The following is an 18,947-nucleotide window of genomic DNA, read 5'->3' as shown; positions in this document are numbered from 1 at the left end:
TTACAGGAGCTTCTGCAGGCGTGCTTGTGGTGATGGTGGCTGATGCACAAGCTGTTCCTGTATATCTGTGAAGTGAAGATTGTCCCTCATGGTGAGGACATGCTGCTGCGCTGGCTGATGCACAGGTGAGGTAGGTCTGGCAGATGCAGTTTGGTCTATTCTCGACTGGTTTCTTCTGAAGGTCCTCGCCTGGTGCCATCTTCTGCGTTAGTGGTTTGAGTTCTCACTGGCCACAGCGTGTGTTTCTGTGAATCTAGCATCCTCTGCAGCTTGTGGGATAGATTTGTTAAAGTGCATATTTCGCTGGTTTGTCCCTACGTGCACTGTCTACTGTGTTCTGTTGTCACTGAGGAGGAAAGCCATCAGTGGAATCTTCCGTTCGAGCCACGCATCGTCATTCTCTACACTTTGGTAGTGACAAATCCGATGTCTTCTTCAACTTTTCACATCTTGTGTTTTAAGAATGGGAACATTAAACATCGTATATTCATCGTCCCAACCATGTTCATAACAACACAGTCCGTCCCAGTGGTAAGCCTAAGGTTCAGGCTGTCCCCTCCAGTGTTTTGCTGTTAAGTCCGACTTACAGATGGCTTACCCTGTTGTACAAGATTATGTATTCTTCTGGAAACTCAGTACAACTGGTGGCAGGTTCTGTCCAGCACTAGGTGGTTTTTGTTGTTTACAACTTGCTTCTTTTGCTGGTGCTTCAGTCATCTACAGCAACGAAAGTGTTTGTTGTCTCCACTGGATTGGCCTTTTTTTCCGTAGTGGCCTTACGGAAGCTCCGTCGCTAGCCGTCTAAGAACGTTGTACTCCAGTTGCTGTGGTCACTGCCGGTGGTTTTCTTCCACTAGCTGGAGCAGAAGCTTTTATTTCCATGTCTTCATTGAAAGAATCCAAGTTTAAATCCATATTGTGGTCTGTGTGCAAATGTCGGAATGTGTCACCGAATCTTGATCCTCCTTACTTTTCCCAGTCGTCGTCGTAGCAAGCCCCGCCAGACGGCGACCGGCAGACAACGACGGGACAACAGCCTTGTTCGCTCTTACATCTGCGACATCAGGCGCTCGAATTAGAACCGGTCATCATTTAAGTAAAACATGGCAGAGTATCTTCCGGCGTGCACCAATCTTTGCACACAATCCTCCCGGAAGACTTCCGGAACACGGCGTCGTATACACGGAGAGGAACTTTATTCTTTTGACCACACGACGAAAGCTGTCTTGCATGAACCACTACTTTTGTGTTTACAGACTGCCACTGGACATGAGTGTGCGGATCTCTTGTGTGAAATTCACTCCGAAGTTTGTTTTGAGTTGAGCGGAAAGACTAGCGTTAATGTCCTATAGTGATCTCTTGCTTATTGTGAAATTGTATTGGTTCATTTTTGCCACGTTATTGGCAAAGGGCACCAGTGAACTGTAAAGTTCATATCAATCCATGGCTATATCTGTTCTGACTGTCTATAGCCTATAAAACTTCTTTGCCGATAGCTGCATCAAGGCATGCTAGGAGTCAAGAACAGGTCTTCAAATGGTTGAATTCCGTCCCAACTCTGAAGTGAAGTTATCTCCGTACAGACTCTGATGCCTGGCACTGTCTAGTTCGTCATGTCCATGAGCCTCAAGTTACTGTACGTGCCTTAACGGGCCCGTGAATAAACGTCTGTTTAGGAGTGGTTGTTGCTGTTTGTTTTCGTCGTCGTCATCGCCGCCGCCATCGCTTCTGTCTTCCATTGTCCGGAGACTGGTTTGATCTAGCTCCCCCCGCTGTGTGAGCCTCCGTACTACTGTAACCACCATCTATTTGAGCCTGCTTCCTATAGTCAAGCCATTGATTTCCTCTATAAATGCTAGGGACTTCACTATTTTGACAATTCATTGCGATATTTACACACATAATTCCACACACTACCCGCACTGCTATTTGACTCTGGAGGTGCTATAAGATAATGAAAGAGTAGAACGCCAACTACAATTTTCCATGCAAACTGACAAAATGTTTGCATTTGTGTCCCAACATTCTGATGATTGCGACGATACGTGGAAGTATGAGACGAACCAGGCACTATGTGCAATAATATTCTTATACGATACAATTTGATTATATTCCATTTGGCCGTAAGATTATTACGAATAGCTGTTACAGTCAGAACTTCAGTGATAGAAACGTTGAAAATGTCTTACCTCTGACAGAAACGTTTGAGCCGCCTTCTGCGCACCAACATGAAGCAGATACTCGTACACGTAAAGAGCTAACCTGCAAAACAAAAGGAAAACATTACTACAGCGGAACACCAAAACAATGACATGCTGCAGTTTTGAACAATTACTGGCGGGCATATCTTCCAAAATTGCAGAACGTTATGTGATAAAACGAAAATTACCATCTGTGTATCCTTACGCAACAGGACTGACACTGCTTTCTATCCTATAATTCAAAGTGAGAGCTTATGACTAATGATTTGGTACAGCCTTCACAAACTTTCTAGTTGCACATCAAGCATCACAGTTTTTAAAGACCTGTAACGTTTCCTCAGTTTTGGTAATGGAAAAGGCGGAGAGGTTAAGGTACCTGAAATATGTCTAATACATTGGCTCTAGCTCCTTGTACTGCCTAATGTTTTAGGGCTTTTTGTGAGAACATGTAATATCTTTCATGCAAAAGAAATCAAACGGGGTATTAAGTCCTGATAATGTTGTCCTGAAGGAAGAAGGGGGAAGGAAATAACTTAGTAAACATCAAGGAACCTACTTCTCCGTTCCGCTACATCTCTATTTCCAAGTCTTCGTGGAGAGTGCAGAATCGCTAGTTCAAATTTCATAGGAATATGCACCACCATAAAAACCATAACCTTCACATTAAAGCTACAAGAACCCGAAATAAGATGTTATGTTGCAGATTTCTAAATAACAGACAAACATTATGTATAATAAATACTTCAACCCTAACGGACTGAATGTCAAGGGCCTCGACTGATTAAAATGAAAGTAACTGAAGAAGAAAATACACTCCTGGAAATTGAAATAAGAACACCGTGAATTCGTTGTCCCAGGAAGGGGAAACTTTGTTGACACATTCCTGGGGTCAGATACATCACATAATCACACTGCCAGAACCACAGGCACCTAGACACAGGCAACAGAGCATCCACAATGTCGGAACTAGTGCAGTGTATATCCACCTTTCGCAGCAATGCAGGCTGCTATTCTCCCATGGAGACGATCGTAGAGATGCTGGATGTAGTCCTGTGGAACGGCTTGCCATGCCATTTCCACCTGGCGCCTCAGTTGGACCAGCGTTCGTGCTGGACGTGCAGACCGCGTGAGACGACGCTTCATCCAGTCCCAAACATGCTCAATGGGGGACAGATCCGGAGATCTTGCTGGCCAGGGTAGTTGACTTACACCTTCTAGAGCACGTTGGGTGGCACGGGATACATGCGGACGTGCATTGTCCTGTTGGAACAGCAAGTTCCCTTGCCGGTCTAGGAATGGTAGAACGATGGGTTCGATGACGGTTTGGATGTACCGTGCACTATTCAGTGTCCCCTCGACGATCACCAGAGGTGTACGGCCAGTGTAGGAGATCGCTCCCCACACCATGATGCCGGGTGTTGGACCTGTGTGCCTCAGTCATATGCAGTCCTGATTGTGGCGCTCACCTGCACGGCGCCAAACACGCATACGACCATCATTGGCACCAAGGCAGAAGCGACTCTCATCGCTGAAGACCACACGTCTCCATTCTTCCCTCCATTCACGCCTGTCGCGACACCAGTGGAGGCGGGCTGCACGATGTTAGGGCGTGAGCGGAAGACGGCCTAACGGTGTGCGGGACCGTAGCCCAGCTTCATGGAGACGGTTGCGAATGATCCTCGCCGATACCCCAGGAGCAACAGTGTCCCTAATTTGCTGGGAAGTGGCGGTGCGGTCCCCTACGGCACTGCGTAGGATCCTACGGTCTTGGCGTGCATCCGTGCGTCGCTGCGGTCCGGTCCCAGGTCGACGGGCACGTGCACCTTCCGTCGACCACTGGCGACAACATCGATGTACTGTGGAGACCTCACGCCCCACGTGTTGAGCAATTCGGCGGTACGTCCACCCGGCCTCCCGCATGCCCACTATACGCCCTCGCTCAAAGTCCGTCAACTGCACGTACGGTTCACGTCCACGCTGTCGCGGCATGCTACCAGTGTTAAAGACTGCGATGGAGCTCCGTATGCCACGGCAAACTGGCTGACACTGACGGCGGCGGTGCACAAATGCTGCGCAGCTAGCGCCATTCGACGGCCAACACCGCGGTTCCTGGTGTGTCCGCTGTGCCGTGCGTGTGATCATTGCTTGCACAGCCCTTTCGCAGTGTCCGGAGCAAGTATGGTGGGTCTGACACACCGGTGTCAATGTGTTCTTTTTTCCATTTCCAGGAGTGTAGTTTATTTGTGTTACGTCGGGAAATACCACAAAATCTAGCAGAAATTTTCCTAGGAAACGAATGACTCGGAAATAATATGATAAATGATCTGAAATATCCACATACATATCTACCGATGACGTGTCTCAGCTGCAGAATTTAGTTCGTGGATGGAATGGATTATGAATTTGCGCAATGTGAGAAAATCAATCGCCTGTTCCTTAACCAAAATATGAAACGATTCTGTAAGTACAAACAATCTTGAGGACAATATGAAAATAGCGAAACGAACTAGAATGGTTGAAAAATGATTTGAAGCCTTTTCCTAGAGAACGAGTTCAGTGCCTTGTCCACGACAGCATTTTATACAATAGTCTTTCAACTTAGTCTCAAATCTAATAATTTCGTGCAGAAAATCTACTCAGACTTATCACTCCGTGGATATGGAAAGGTTCACTTAGTCAAGATGTAAGACAATCGTCCAGGAGAAACCATGTGAACCTTTGCTAGGGAAATAAATGTTTCCGCTGCCAGCTAGTTTTGCTTGTAATACTAGGACGGTTCCATCCCTGTGGCCACTTATTTTTGTGTTGTGATGACATGTCGCACAGCAATACACCATGGCATTTACGTCACCAAGGAAATACCGATTTTCACACATGTGCGAATCTGACCAGGGAGTAAGTATTTCCAGTAGTCCGTCCATAAAACCAGATGGATCTCTGACAGGATTTACACAATCTATAAAACGCAAACATCAGTAATATCCGACTTCGCAAAAGACAATACTTATTGGAAAACATCCCTTGACAAATACTATCTAATCTAGAGAAACAGAACCACCACAAAACATTTCGTCGGAATGCAGAGGGAAACATAGAAAAAAAATCGGCATATCCATTAAGTTATACAAGAAAATCACGTACACGAGATAAACGTTGACGGCAGTAGAATCGTTCTCCCATCAGCTGCAAATGCTGGTTCTTTGAAATTCCTCAATAGCATTTGGCGAAAAGATCACCTTCTCCGAATAATTTCCGTTAAATTTTCGCAATGATCGAACGGACTGGTGACAAATTTAGCAGCAAGTCACTAAACTGCTGCTACACTCTAATCAAAAGTATACGGATACCTGGCTGAAAATGACTTGCAAGCTCGTGGCGCCCTCCATCGGTAATGCCACAATTCAGTATGGTGTTAGCCCACCCTTAGCCTTGATGACAGCTTCCACTCTCGCAGGCATACGTTCAATCAGGTGATGGAAGGTTTCTTGGAGAATGGTAGCCCATTCTTCACGGAGTGCTGCACCGAAGTATGGGTGTCGGTCGGTGATGCCTCGCACGAAGTTGCCATTCCAAAACATCCAAAGGTGTTCTATAGGATTCAGGTCAAGACTCTGCAGGCCAGTCAATTACAGGGATGTTATCGTCGTGTAACCACTTCGCCACAGCCTGTGCATCATGAACAAGTGCTCGATCGTGTTTAAAGATGCAATCGCCATCCCCGAATTGCTCTACAACAGTGGCAAGCAAGAATGTGCTTAAAACATCAATGTAAGCTTGTGCTGTGATAGTGCCACGTGAAACAACATGGAGTGCCAGCCCTCTCCATGAAAAACACGACCACACCATAACACCACTGCCTCCGAATGTTACTGTTGGCAATACACACGCTGGCAGATGACGCTCACCGGGCATTCGCCATACCCACAACCTGCCATCGGATGGCAACATTATGCACCATGATTCGTCACTCCACACAAAGTTTTTCCACTGTTCAGTCGACCAATATTCACGCTCCTTACACCAAGCAAGGCGTCGTTTGGCATTTACCGTGTCATTTGTGGCTTATGAGAAGCCGCTCGACCATGAAATCCAAGTCATCACCTCCCGCCTAGATGTCATAGTACTTGCAGTGGATCCTAATGCTGTTTGGAATTTCTGTGTGATGGTCTGGATAGATGTCTGCCAATTACATATTACGACCCTCCTTAACTGTCGGCGGTCTCTGTCAGTAAACAGACGAGATCGGCCTGTACGCTTTTGTGCTGTACGTTCCCCTTCATTGCCACTTCACTATCACAACGGAAACAGTGGACTTAGGATGTTTAGGAGTGTGGAAATCTCGCGTACAGACGTATGGCACAAATGACACCCAATCACCCGACCACGTTCCAAGTCCGTGAGTTCTGCGGAGCGCCCCATTCTCTCTCTCTCTCTCTCTCTCTCTCTCTCTCTCTCTCTCTCTCTCTCTCACGATGTCTAATGACTACTGAGGTCGCTAATATGGAGTACCTGTCATCAAAATGTACCTAATACGAAAAACTTATGTTTTTGGGGGTGTCCGGATGCTTTTTATCACATAGTGTATGTCTAGCAGTAATCCAACCAGGTTGTGATCCCAAACACTTCAGAGCAAGTCGCACAAGCATTCTGTACGCGGTATCCTTCTTACCCCACACTTTCTCCAAAACTCCGAATAAACTGCTCTCTGCCATTAGCCTTTCTTACAAATGATGCTCGCTCCATTTCACCTATTTTCGCAACGTTACGCCACGTAATTTACTCGTAGCGTCTCTTTCAATGCACATACCAGTAATATTGTATTTCAAAATTGTATCAGTTTTTTCCCCTCCTACCTGTTCGTATTAACTTATCTTCAGCCACATTCAACGTATATTCTCATTCACTGTACCAAATAGCAACTCGGTCCAGCTCATTTTGTATATTCACTCGACAATGTTTCTGCACAAAACAGCACCATCATGAAACCTAAGATTGCTGTCCACTTTATCCTACGGATAGTTTCCGTTGACTAGAAATAGTAGTCCTATCGTACTACACTGGGCCAATATGGACACTGGCTATGTCTGACACTGTGCTGGTGAACATAGCGTGGTCTAGCAAAGTCTTCACAAAGAAGTCACATCTTTGTTAGGGTATATAGTAATATAATGTCAATGTATTTCCAAAAAATTAGGAATAGGGAATATAGGTGTTGGTCTGCATTCTTGGTTCGCATGTGAAAACTGCGAATTCTTTGGAAAGTGATTATTTCTAAAGTCATTCTCGTTTATGGACAAAAGGCTTTCTGTATCTAGGAAACCTATGAAACTGCAAATGAGAACAGTCGAGGATGTTTCAGCAGGCAGATGTGAACTTTATTCGTCTACAGTATTGCGAATCTGCTCTTTTCTGCAGGAGAAACCTGCACTTTTCTACAGACGTGCACGAGATTCACGATGAATGAGAATTAAGAAAGGGGCCAATGCAACAGAGTACACGCTACGAAAGCTAGCTGGAGAGGTGTCAGTGTTGTGCACCTTACTTGTTTTCAACTGATTTGGTTACTTTTAAGCAGTAGCGATTTTCATTTCTACTTGATGAGGTTGATAGGTTTGTCGGCGGACGACGACGATTATTTGGATTGAGGGCGATCGACATCATCATCACCAGCGCCCTGACAAAAAATCACACGCTAATCTCATGGGTGGGGACGAAAGCTGTTCTCCCATGCCCCGTATTGAATTCTGCCGCCCTTCCTCACCAATTTAGGAATGAGACCTGACAGTTAACAAAATTTCAGCACCCTTTTAACACTGGGATCGGTATCTGCGAGGATTGGGGGCAGATATCCAACGAGACTGAGGGCTGCCTTAATATCAGTATATAGGACACACGTACCCACAAAACGCTGAACTGAAAGCGGCACACTGTTCCACACTTAAGTGGTGGATCCTCCAGCCGGAGGACGAAGTCATGACTCAAAGGGCTTTGCCCGATGCGCAGTCTGGTAAACAGAACCTCCTTCCAGCGGCGAGGCTAACATGAAGTCCGCCAAGCCTCTGTGGTAGATTTGAGCGACCGCAGTTTGTTGTCTGTCACCTGCAACCATTCAGTCTCCCACTGACGCAAAATGCATCTGTCAGAGAATGAGATGATGGTGTGTAACGAGATGGGACATTGATGGACAGCACCATCCCAACATGCTTCCTTGGCGGCTTTATCGGCCACATCCTTCCCCAGTATCCCTATGTGGCGCCAGTCGAACGATGGTAACTTACTATAATCTTCGAGTGTTACCGATTTTTTTAACCGTGAGATTCATGACCTCGGCTTTTCTTCTGCTGTCTGTTTTCGCCCCAGATTGGTCGACGAGTGACAACAGAAGTTCTCGATCCGCTCAGCATGTTTACGTAGGACCAGTATTTTTTAGGGTTATCAGGGAGATTTCTCGCTAACTTGGGAAGGTAGAAGTTGTCATATGCGTCACCTATACCTTTCCATTACAGCCCTGGACGTTCACTCAGCCTCTGAGCCTGCCTGCAGTTTGCTGTCTGATGCTGCTTTGAGTTTGTGTTGGGTAGCATGTGAAAATCTGTTGTGTTTTACAGCCAAACGCTGTAGGGAAACACCTGAAATTACAAACCAACAGCTCTTCTTATTACAGCAGTTTTATTGTTAACCGGAGACACCTATTATCGGGAACTTCCTATGTTAAGTATTACACGGATGAATAGGCGACACACATCCGGAAACTGATTGGTCGGAAATGCATGAGCAGTTATCTGTAATAGTTAGCACGATGGTACATTTCAGTTGACAACTACGTAGGGAAATTAAGCATGCCGTGCACGTTCTGACCCGGCGTAGCTCCGTCTGCTGTTTTATTTTTTTTTAGTATTGGTAGACAATCTTAGGATTATGCGTCTTTATTCTGCATTAGTTTTATTCTGTGACATGGCCAATGTTTGGCCCTCAAAATAATTTAATTTTTGTTCCGAAGAAGATACCATTATTGGCATCGAAACCTAGGTAAACTAAAGAAAAAGAATTTTACCTTGCAACTGAAGGCTGAATTTCATATTGTCTGACCCTCTGAGTTAACTTTTAAACGATTTATGCGATTTCAACAAACGATACCTCAGATGATAGCATTAAACGATAGCTATAGTCACTCAAAGCCACTCATCAGTATATTTTATTTATCTACTTATGACGTCTTTTATATCTGTTTTACTACGCAAAATTTTGTCAGAACATCGTATTCTCCACAATTACACAACAAATCAACACAGCACGAATACCCCATATTGTCATTCTCATGTATTTATTTAATGAACAACTTACTTCTTTGCCAGTAACTTTATTTAAATATTTACTACAACTGATAATGCACAATCACGGCAATTTAAGAAATAGTCTATCGCTTGTGTTAGCTGACACGGCTACTAAAAATAGTATCCAAAAGACGCTTCTGCCTGGCAGGCACAAATAACTGTTTAAACAATATTTACCAACAATTTGCTTTGTCTATCGTGTGCGCACTTGCGGAAGAATGCTGGCTTATTTATTAAAGAAAAACCTTTATTTATAATTATGGTGAATGATCTCAGTGTGACCGAATGTTTGGAACATTTTTTATTTAAATATTGTTGTAATACATTTATTTTGTGCGGGAAGTAGTCAAGTTGATAAAAGTCATGTCTGCAGAGCTGAAGAACAATAAATTTTTGGTGACGATGGACTTCATCCATTGAGAGCAATGAGAATGTGGAACTCAAAGAAGTTAATCTGGACACTGAGTCGAGTGCTGGAAGAAGGCAGACCTGCCTGTGCTGAAGTGCGCGATTTAGTCGTATAAGTGATTGATTCCGGGCAGTGAACGGCCGCTACAATACTCTGACTTTTAAAGGGACCAACTCACGAAAGATCTGAATGTGTTCCTGCGGAAGACTAACTTTTCCTCTTGTATTACAAAACTGATGATAGAGTATGAGATACTATTCTTTGAATCGCTTATGTTAATTTGCGAATCGTCGTGTTGAGCTCTGAACCGTTTTGAGCTAGTGGATATTTCGTGTACTGTGATCATGAAAGGGACTTAGTTTCCGCACATCTATGACTACTATCTAGTTTGGAGATTTTGCTACCATTCTCGTAATGCTTCCAACTTAATTTTACTGGATTTTACACGAGTATTTCTGTCTGTATTACACTTATTTATCATAGGACCACTTTCCATTTATTCGAGACGTCCTATTTGCAACGAGTTGTCTGCAAGGCATGAAAGCAGACCTGTGAGGCTCGAGCTCCTGACTACATCGAGCTACTCTTTTTTAAAGAAGAGCCGCGCATAGTCCAACTACCTACGATGTGAGCAACATCAAGTGAAGACTGGCTTGCTCGTATGAACTGCTGGTTGGAAGAACAACTACTATTCAGCAGGAAACAGTTAAGTACCATCCAAACTTCCTTTGACAGGTCCTTAACCTATTGTTCTGCTAAAAGGTCCATCCTTTTGATTGACAGGCACTTTCACGTACAAACGGGGTGCTTCCAAAATTCTCTTACTGCCGACATTTGAAAGTTGTTCATCAGTCTGGAAATCTTATCGAGTAGAACTAACGCAAAATATAAAGAAGACTCAAAGAATATCATCCTGATATGTCACCGGGATGTGTAGTCAATTTGAGAGCGTTACAGAATTGCTCAAATTACTTTCATTGTGAATTTTACTGATAATATCTCGGTATTCCAGGAAGGCTTACCTTGCAGTACCAAGAGTCAATTTTCTAAGCACCTCTAGAAACATTACTTTCACATACGGCTCGCGTAATGATAATGCCTACGAAACTACTGAACTCTAGGTTTAAATGTACGTGTTCCGATAGTTGCTTCCGAGAATTATTTGCGAGTTTAAGAGCTAACGTGAGAAATATTATTATACTGTCATGAACCTTCAGCACACTGTTCCAAATTTATGAAATAAATGTAGAATAAAGAAAATTGTTGAACAGATTTTAAGTTCACACAAGAAGTGTATGTAATATTCTACACAATATTTAAAAAAGTAGAACTGTTCCCTGTAACACTTTTATCAGCAATTGAAGTAGAGGAATAAAAACGGAGAGATGTGTGAGAAGGGGTGGGGAGGGCAGCCCAGCAGGGTAATTTTTGTTAAGGAAAGATTGTATTTGGTTTGATAGGTTTGACGATAACTAGTTTGGACAAGAAGAGAATAGAAGCTTTCGAAATGTGGTGCTACAGAAGAATACTGAAGATAAGGTGGACAGATCACGTAACTAATGAGGAGGTATTGAATAGGATTGGGGAGAAGAGAAGTTTGTGGCACAACTTGACTAGAAGAAGGGATCGGTTGGTAGGACATGTTTTGAGGCATCAAGGGATCACAAATTTAGCATTGGAGGGCAGCGTGGAGGGTAAAAATCGTAGAGGGAGACCGAGAGATGAGTACACTAAACAGATTCAGAAGGATGTAGGTTGCAGTAGGTACTGGGAAGCTTGCACAAGATAGAGTAGCATGGAAAGATGCATCAAACCAGTCTCAGGACTGAAGACAACAACAACAACAGGTTTAGGAGACCAAATCTCCCTACCCTGGGAGTATCAAAGAATATTATCCTGAAAAGCATGATAAGCGCTTATCCCGTAAATGACGAGGTCATAATGAGACTGACAACAAGCTAGGATTTGGGAAGGCAATCAGCAAAAGAGTAAAGTCACCACAGTGTGTGGGTAGACCTAACGAGGTGTCTGGACATTTGCGAACGCCGACACGTGCGACTCCGGAAGTTGTGGTTTTACCTGCTCCACAGGGTTGAGTACCCTTGTCACCTCTTTCTCCCCGCCGCCTGACCGCTGGAATTCCCCTGGACAGTGTCCAAGCACTTGCGCCTTAACCTGCCCCGAAGGGATAACGTCACGCTGGTCCTTATTTTCACTTTGCTTCTGAAGTTCCTAATACGACTTTCGGTATGTAAATTATTACAACGACCAATTACCAAGGGCAGGCCTTCTGTTCACTGCAATGGTTACGTGTACCGTAACGTTAAGGAATTTAAAGAAAGACTTCCTACATGGGTGTGTTAACGCTGGAAATCTAACCATTGCTAGGGAAGAATGCATTCGAAAAACTGAGAAGTGTAACGTATCAGAACATCTCTGGACCACCTGATGACACAGCTCTGAAAGTGCAGAAGCAAGTGGAGAGGGCGAAGAGGAGGGCTCGAGAGAGAAACTGATGGAATAGGAAGTCTTCATAATAAAGGTTATGACTGTTATAGTTAGGCCAAACGCCAAACGCCGAGTCTCTGCAGAGAACCTTGCGTCGTCGGTAGTCATGCACGGGGGGGACTAACAAGAGCCCAAGAACTCGAATGAAATTGATCATAAACATCCCATAAAAAAAGGGAGGTGGCAGTAGTTTTCTTATAGAAGATGAGAGATTAGATGAGGGAATGATCATTTTTAGTGGAAACAAAGGCAAAGGCAGTTTAAAAACGCTTTCCAATTTTTTAAAGGATGGCAAATTTTACGAGCTACAGCAAACAGTTCACACAAATCTATACCATACACGCAGACTCGTCTGAGTGACGAAACAGTCTTCCTTCTGTATTTGGACTGCACTCTGTCGGCCGGAGTGGCCGAGTGGTTCTAGGCGCTACAGTCTGGAGCCGCGCGACCGCTACGATCACAGGTTCCAATCCAGCCTCGGGCATGGATGTGTGTGTTGTCCTTAGGTTAGTTAGGTTTAAGTAGTTCTAAGTTCTAGGGGACTGATGACCTCAGAATTTAAGTCCCACAGTGCTCAGAGCCATTTGAACCTAGACTTACACACTACTTCAACTAACTTATGCTAAGAACAACACACACACACACACCCCCATGCCCGAGGGAGTACTCGAACCTCCGCCGGGACCTGCTGCGAAGAGAGTGGTAATATTAGGTACTGCTTAAAAGCCATTGCCAATATTCAGAACTGGGCTAAGGCATGTTAAAAGTTGTGTATTAAAGAGCTATGAATATCAACTAGTCCTCGCCGATTATTTAGTAAAAATTATTATCGGTGCTAAGCGTGAAAACGCTGTGACAAATACACTCCTGGAAATGGAAAAAAGAACACATTGACACCGGTGTGTCAGACCCACCATACTTGCTCCGGACACTGCGAGAGGGCTTTACAAGCAATGATCACACGCACGGCACAGCGGACACACCAGGAACCGCGGTGTTGGCCGTCGAATGGCGCTAGCTGCGCAGCATTTGTGCACCGCCGCCGTCAGTGTCAGCCAGTTTGCCGTAGCATACGGAGCTCCATCGCAGTCTTTAACACTGGTAGCATGCCGCGACAGCGTGGACGTGAACCGTATGTGCAGTTGACGGATTTTGAGCGAGGGCGTATAGTGGGCATGCGGGAGGCCGGGTGGACGTACCGCCGAATTGCTCAACACGTGGGGCGTGAGGTCTCCACAGTACATCGATGTTGTCGCCAGTGGTCGGCGGAAGGTGCACGTGCCCGTCGACCTGGGACCGGACCGCAGCGACGCACGGATGCACGCCAAGACCGTAGGATCCTACGCAGTGCCGTAGGGGACCGCACCGCCACTTCCCAGCAAATTAGGGACACTGTTGCTCCTGGGGTATCGGCGAGGACCATTCGCAACCGTCTCCATGAAGCTGGGCTACGATCCCGCACACCGTTAGGCCGTCTTCCGCTCACGACCCAACATCGTGCAGCCCGCCTCCAGTGGTGTTGCGACAGGCGTGAATGGAGGGACGAATGGAGACGTGTGGTCTTCAGCGACGAGAGTCGCTTCTGCCTTGGTGCCAATGATGGTCGTATGCGTGTTTGGCGCCGTGCAGGTGAGCGCCACAATCAGGACTGCATATGACTGAGGCACACAGGTCCAACACCCGGCATCATGGTGTGGGGAGCGATCTCCTACACTGGCCGTACACCTCTGGTGATCGTCGAGGGGACACTGAATAGTGCACGGTACATCCAAACCGTCATCTAACCCATCGTTCTACCATTCCTAGACTGGTAAGGGAACTTGCTGTTCCAACAGGACAATGCACGTCCGCATGTATCCCGTGCCACCCAACGTGCTCTAGAAGGTTTAAGTCAACTACCCTGGCCAGCAAGATCTCCGGATCTGTCCCCCATTGAGCATGTTTGGGACTGGATGAAGCGTCGTCTCACGCGGTCTGCACGTCCAGCACGAACGCTGGTCCAACTGAGGCGCCAGGTGGAAATGGCATGGCAAGCCGTTCCACAGGACTACATCCAGCATCTCTACGATCGTCTCCATGGGAGACTAGCAGCCTGCATTGCTGCGAAAGGTGGATATACACTGCACTAGTGCCGACATTGTGGATGCTCTGTTGCCTGTGTCTAGGTGCCTGTGGTTCTGTCAGTGTGATCATGTGATGTATCTGACCCCAGGAATGTGTCAACAAAGTTTCCCCTTCCTGGGACAATGAATTCACGGTGTTCTTATTTCAATTTCCAGGAGTGTATGTTAGAGATGGTCACGCGGTTGGGGGTCCCCCGCTGTTATGTGTGCTCCGTTCCTATTTGAGCTAGGAACATAGCGTAAAAAGTTTTTGCAATTTTGTCGATGGAAGACATGGTTAGAGATCGTGGCGGTTACATGAAATAAATTGTTGATGGTGTACAGCAACCACAAATTGGTTTTAGGTTACTTTTTAAATGAAGTACAGTTACCTAGTATTATCCTAGGACAACTCACGGGAAACCAATGTGTAATATGTTTTGATGAAAACAAAAAACCGTCTGATGATGAATTGTGAAAAATTCGAAACAGGTAACAGTACTTTTTTTTTAACTGGAGAAACCTAAAACTCATTTGCGAATGGTTGCTGTACACTTCAGCAAAAACTTTTTGGTTTATCCCGGTTTCGCATCCATTTGTATTGCCGTTCGAACATCTTTCTTACTGTAACTATGTTACAATATACTAAACAAAGTTTGAAAGCCGGCCGAGCGGTACTAGGCGCTCAGTCCGGAACCGCGCGACTGCCACGGTCGCAGGTTCGAATCCTGCCTCGGGCATGGATGTGTGTGATGACCTTAGGTTAGTTAGGTTTAAGTAGTTCTAAGTCTAGCGGACTGATGACCACAGATGTGCTCAGAACAATTTGAACCATTTTGAAAAGTTTGAAAGACAAACCGGAGCTGGTGTCCAGGCAAATTGTGCGAATCCATTACTTCCTTTTGCAGCAGATGTTAACTGGACTGAAACTAATGCTCAGCTAATGGCATCATTTTGATTTTACAGGTAAAAAAGACGTTTATCTGGGAGGTCTTTAAAGCGCGCCATTTCTGTACTTTAAACTTTTAAGATTCGGTTCAAATTTTGCACAAGGAAAGGTAAATGGCTAAACTGAAAACTGAATTTTTTATTCCCATAATCTTTATCCGATGTCGGGATATGATGGTTTGAGTGTAGCACGTGAAATTCATTCTTACGTGAATTGAATGCGTGATAACAGTTTAAAGCGATCCAAACGAAAGCTGCATTCTTACGATAAACTCTGACCACCTAGTTCTCTACTGACTCAAAACAATATTGACGCTTCCACTTTTCTAACACGATACTGCTTCTGGATAGCTCAATCATACTTGTTAAAATAGTGATAAAAACCGAATAATGTTTAACAAGAGCAAGATAAATGTGCTGACGTCGATCCTAGCAAAGCGCTGCAAATATCATACTATGACTTTGGTTTAGAACAAATTAATTTCGGTTTACTAGGTGTTGATTGTCATTTGTCTGACTATACGCCGTTGCTGTTGCCACTAATAGGGACTATCTCGTTGACAGACATTACAACCGGCTGCTGAGGCGAGAGAACTGGTTTGAATGAGGCAGTGAGAACAGTTCCAATATTCCGCTGACAGGCTTATTACTCATTCATCTTAAGAGGCTGGCGATACTTTCCGTTGATTTGTGTCAACCTTAAACTTCATAGAGTGCGTTTCTATTACTCCTGAGATAGCTTGTGACTTAATGACGTTTCAACTACCGAGATAAATGTCGATAAGAGCGCGGCCGGGAAAAGGTGAACCGGCGGCTGAAACTGCCCATTATGGTGCTATATGGAGATTATACAATGTGTGTTTCAAAACGTAAGATTTACTCAAGAAGAAAGTGACAGTTGCCACTTCGAAACTGTATGTTAATAATTCATTCATTTAGTCCCTTTTTATTGTGCTGTCAAGAGCTGTTTGTTGTTTTGTCTTTACTTGCAATGAGAGTAGAAGTCTATAGGTTGACACACTGGACTCGCATTCACAGTGGTAGTACAGATCCCATTCAGCCACTCTTCTGTGAAGGTTTATGCTCTGTCTAGTTGGAGAAAAAGTACACAGAAGCAACAGACGTCATTCTACAGGTCACAGAAAGGAGAATTGTGATCACTGAGAAACTGAGCTATCAGAATAAATTAACAACCAGTGAATAAATACAAGAGTTGAAATGATTTTCCAGACGGGAACTGAGCTGTGGGCGAGGGTGAAAGGGGTTATGCAACAAAACCAAAACAAATGTCTAATAACACATTTTAATTGCTACTACATTTAATTGTAATATCACAGATGCTTGCAGAATGCAAACTACAGGACCCCATAAGGAAAGCCCATTCTTGGGCACTCACCCTGGCTCACGATTCACTGCACCCAAAACATATGTAACGTATTTTTCCGACGCCTAACAATTCGTTGACACCAGTTTATAACAAGTTCGTTAAGGTAGTACAGGTATATAGTATTATACGACGAATTTCAGATGCTAACGCTACGTGTCTACTTGTTACATGCCAGATTAAATAGAAGTGCCGCGTGGGATTAGCCGAGCGGTCTCAGGCGCTGCAGTCATGGACTGTGCGGCTGGTTCGAGTCCTCCCTCGGACATGGGTGTGTGTGTTTGTCCTTAGGATAATTTAGGTTAAGTAGTGTTTAGGCTTACCGACTGATAACCTTTGCAGTTAAGTCCCATAGGATTTCACACACATTTGAACATTTTGAAATATAAGCGCCAGAAAAAAAAAAAACGCTCTACGCTGCCTTAGTACCTCCTGGACGCATCGATCGTTCTTCGCTTGTAACTTTATGAAACCCTTATACTATTCCGCTTGGACTACGGGTCGGCAGCCCGTGGTACACCTTTTACACGTAGTTCATCACAGAGGGCCAGACCTCCATCAAGGACGTTTCGCCCGAGCGCCGTAGTTAGCTTACTGGCAGAGGCAGGGTTATATTCCTTACAAGTTTGACGACTCCCAACTACTACTAAACGGGAGGACAGGTACTCAGCACTTCAGAAGAGGTAAAGGAAGGGCTCACCAATCCCACTACTCAAATTCCGCAACGCCCCTTCAGGTCAAGTACAAGAGCATATACATATGTTTGGACAAAGGAGTCCTCTGCACAATGGAGACCGACAAATGAGCACCACCCATTTCGTTCTCTTTGTAACTCGTGTTTGCATAGACTCCCCCATACATTTAAATTTCTGTAATCTGTACAGTATACAGACACTCTTCCATTCGGCTAAATAGTGTTAGCTCTGGTTCCATATAAAAAACTAACAAGAAAAGCAAAGAAAGTGTTCATCTAGTATACATTGCTCTTTTTGAAGTAGGTGTCGAACAAAGCTTAAATGTTAATGCCAGCTTCTACATATATTGCAAACATAAACACATGCCACTGATCCTAGTAATTGTGTTATCTTTTTTAAATACTTAATCATCCTTATGTTAGGGTACTTAAAGACAACTTTCTTTAATTATAATACAAAAGTGATAGTCTTTAGAATGACATTGGTGCGCTCTTGCAATATGGCCCACAGAGCTGTTGCGAGGAGAGATCAAGAGAAAATCACAGATACTATTAGTTGCGGATTTCGGGTATTGGCGGCAAGGGCAGTTTTGGTTAAGTTGCGGAGTTAAGGTGCTGAGGTGCTGAGCAGGCAGAGTTGCGGATTTCATTTGTGCCGTACTTAACTACAGGGTGCGGCGCTTTAATCCATACAAATTTCAATTTGTATTTCCCGCCATATGGTAGTTTCACCGAAGGTCGCGACTAGAGTTCTTGAAAACCACAAAAATCTAGTAAATAGTCAGAATCTCAAAATGGCCGATATGTTACGGACTAGTGCTGAGTACAACCGAGGCGCCGCGATTCTTCAGGTACCCGAGATCAACTGTTTACAATATTGTGGCCACGTATAGTGCTTCGGGGAAGGCTCTGCTACCCGACGAGGAAACCTCGTGTCGCGAACTGCGAAAGTTATCCAAAAGGCTCAGGTGGTGATTTCGGAGGACCCTGAGCAATCGCTGAGGAAATTCGCGTCACTATTGATGCCAGCGAGCGAAAAATGCACCGGATGGCCCAAGAGGACCTCATATGAACCATTTTGTCCAAAACTGGCTCTAGGATAACGTTGACATGTTCTGGTCAAAGGAGTTCTTACCCCCGAATAGCCCGGATTTGAAGCCCCTTGACTATTAGCGCAGCGTTAAGAGTTGCTGTAGTGTCGCATCTCTACGCATCACTATCGAAGCATCATCGCGAATATGGACAGCGCTGTTTTAAGGAGTGCTTGCGATCGCTTCAGGACAAGACTGGAGTGGGTCACTGCGCCTTAAGGGGGTTACATCGAGTAATGTTACACTTGAAAGACACTACTTATATGCCAAAGAATT

General features: G+C 44.8%; 1 protein-coding gene across 15 annotated transcripts in view; it reads right to left on the bottom strand.

Annotated features, from left to right (window-relative positions):
- The window catches only part of LOC126297419 (single-stranded DNA-binding protein 3), a 325,367-nt gene that overhangs the window by 256,849 nt on the left and 49,571 nt on the right, over positions 1–18,947 (bottom strand). For all 15 annotated transcript variants that reach the window (XM_049988215.1, XM_049988217.1, XM_049988220.1 and 12 more), the window contains exon 2: positions 2,190–2,262. In XM_049988215.1, the coding sequence (XP_049844172.1) occupies positions 2,190–2,262 (73 nt within the window). The remainder of the gene's footprint in view (positions 1–2,189; positions 2,263–18,947) is intronic.

This window comes from Schistocerca gregaria, chromosome X (genome assembly GCF_023897955.1).
Source record: "Schistocerca gregaria isolate iqSchGreg1 chromosome X, iqSchGreg1.2, whole genome shotgun sequence".
NCBI classification, from domain to species: Eukaryota; Metazoa; Arthropoda; class Insecta; order Orthoptera; family Acrididae; genus Schistocerca; species Schistocerca gregaria.
Note: the sequence above shows the minus strand (reverse complement) of the source record. Positions and strands in the feature narration are given on the sequence as shown.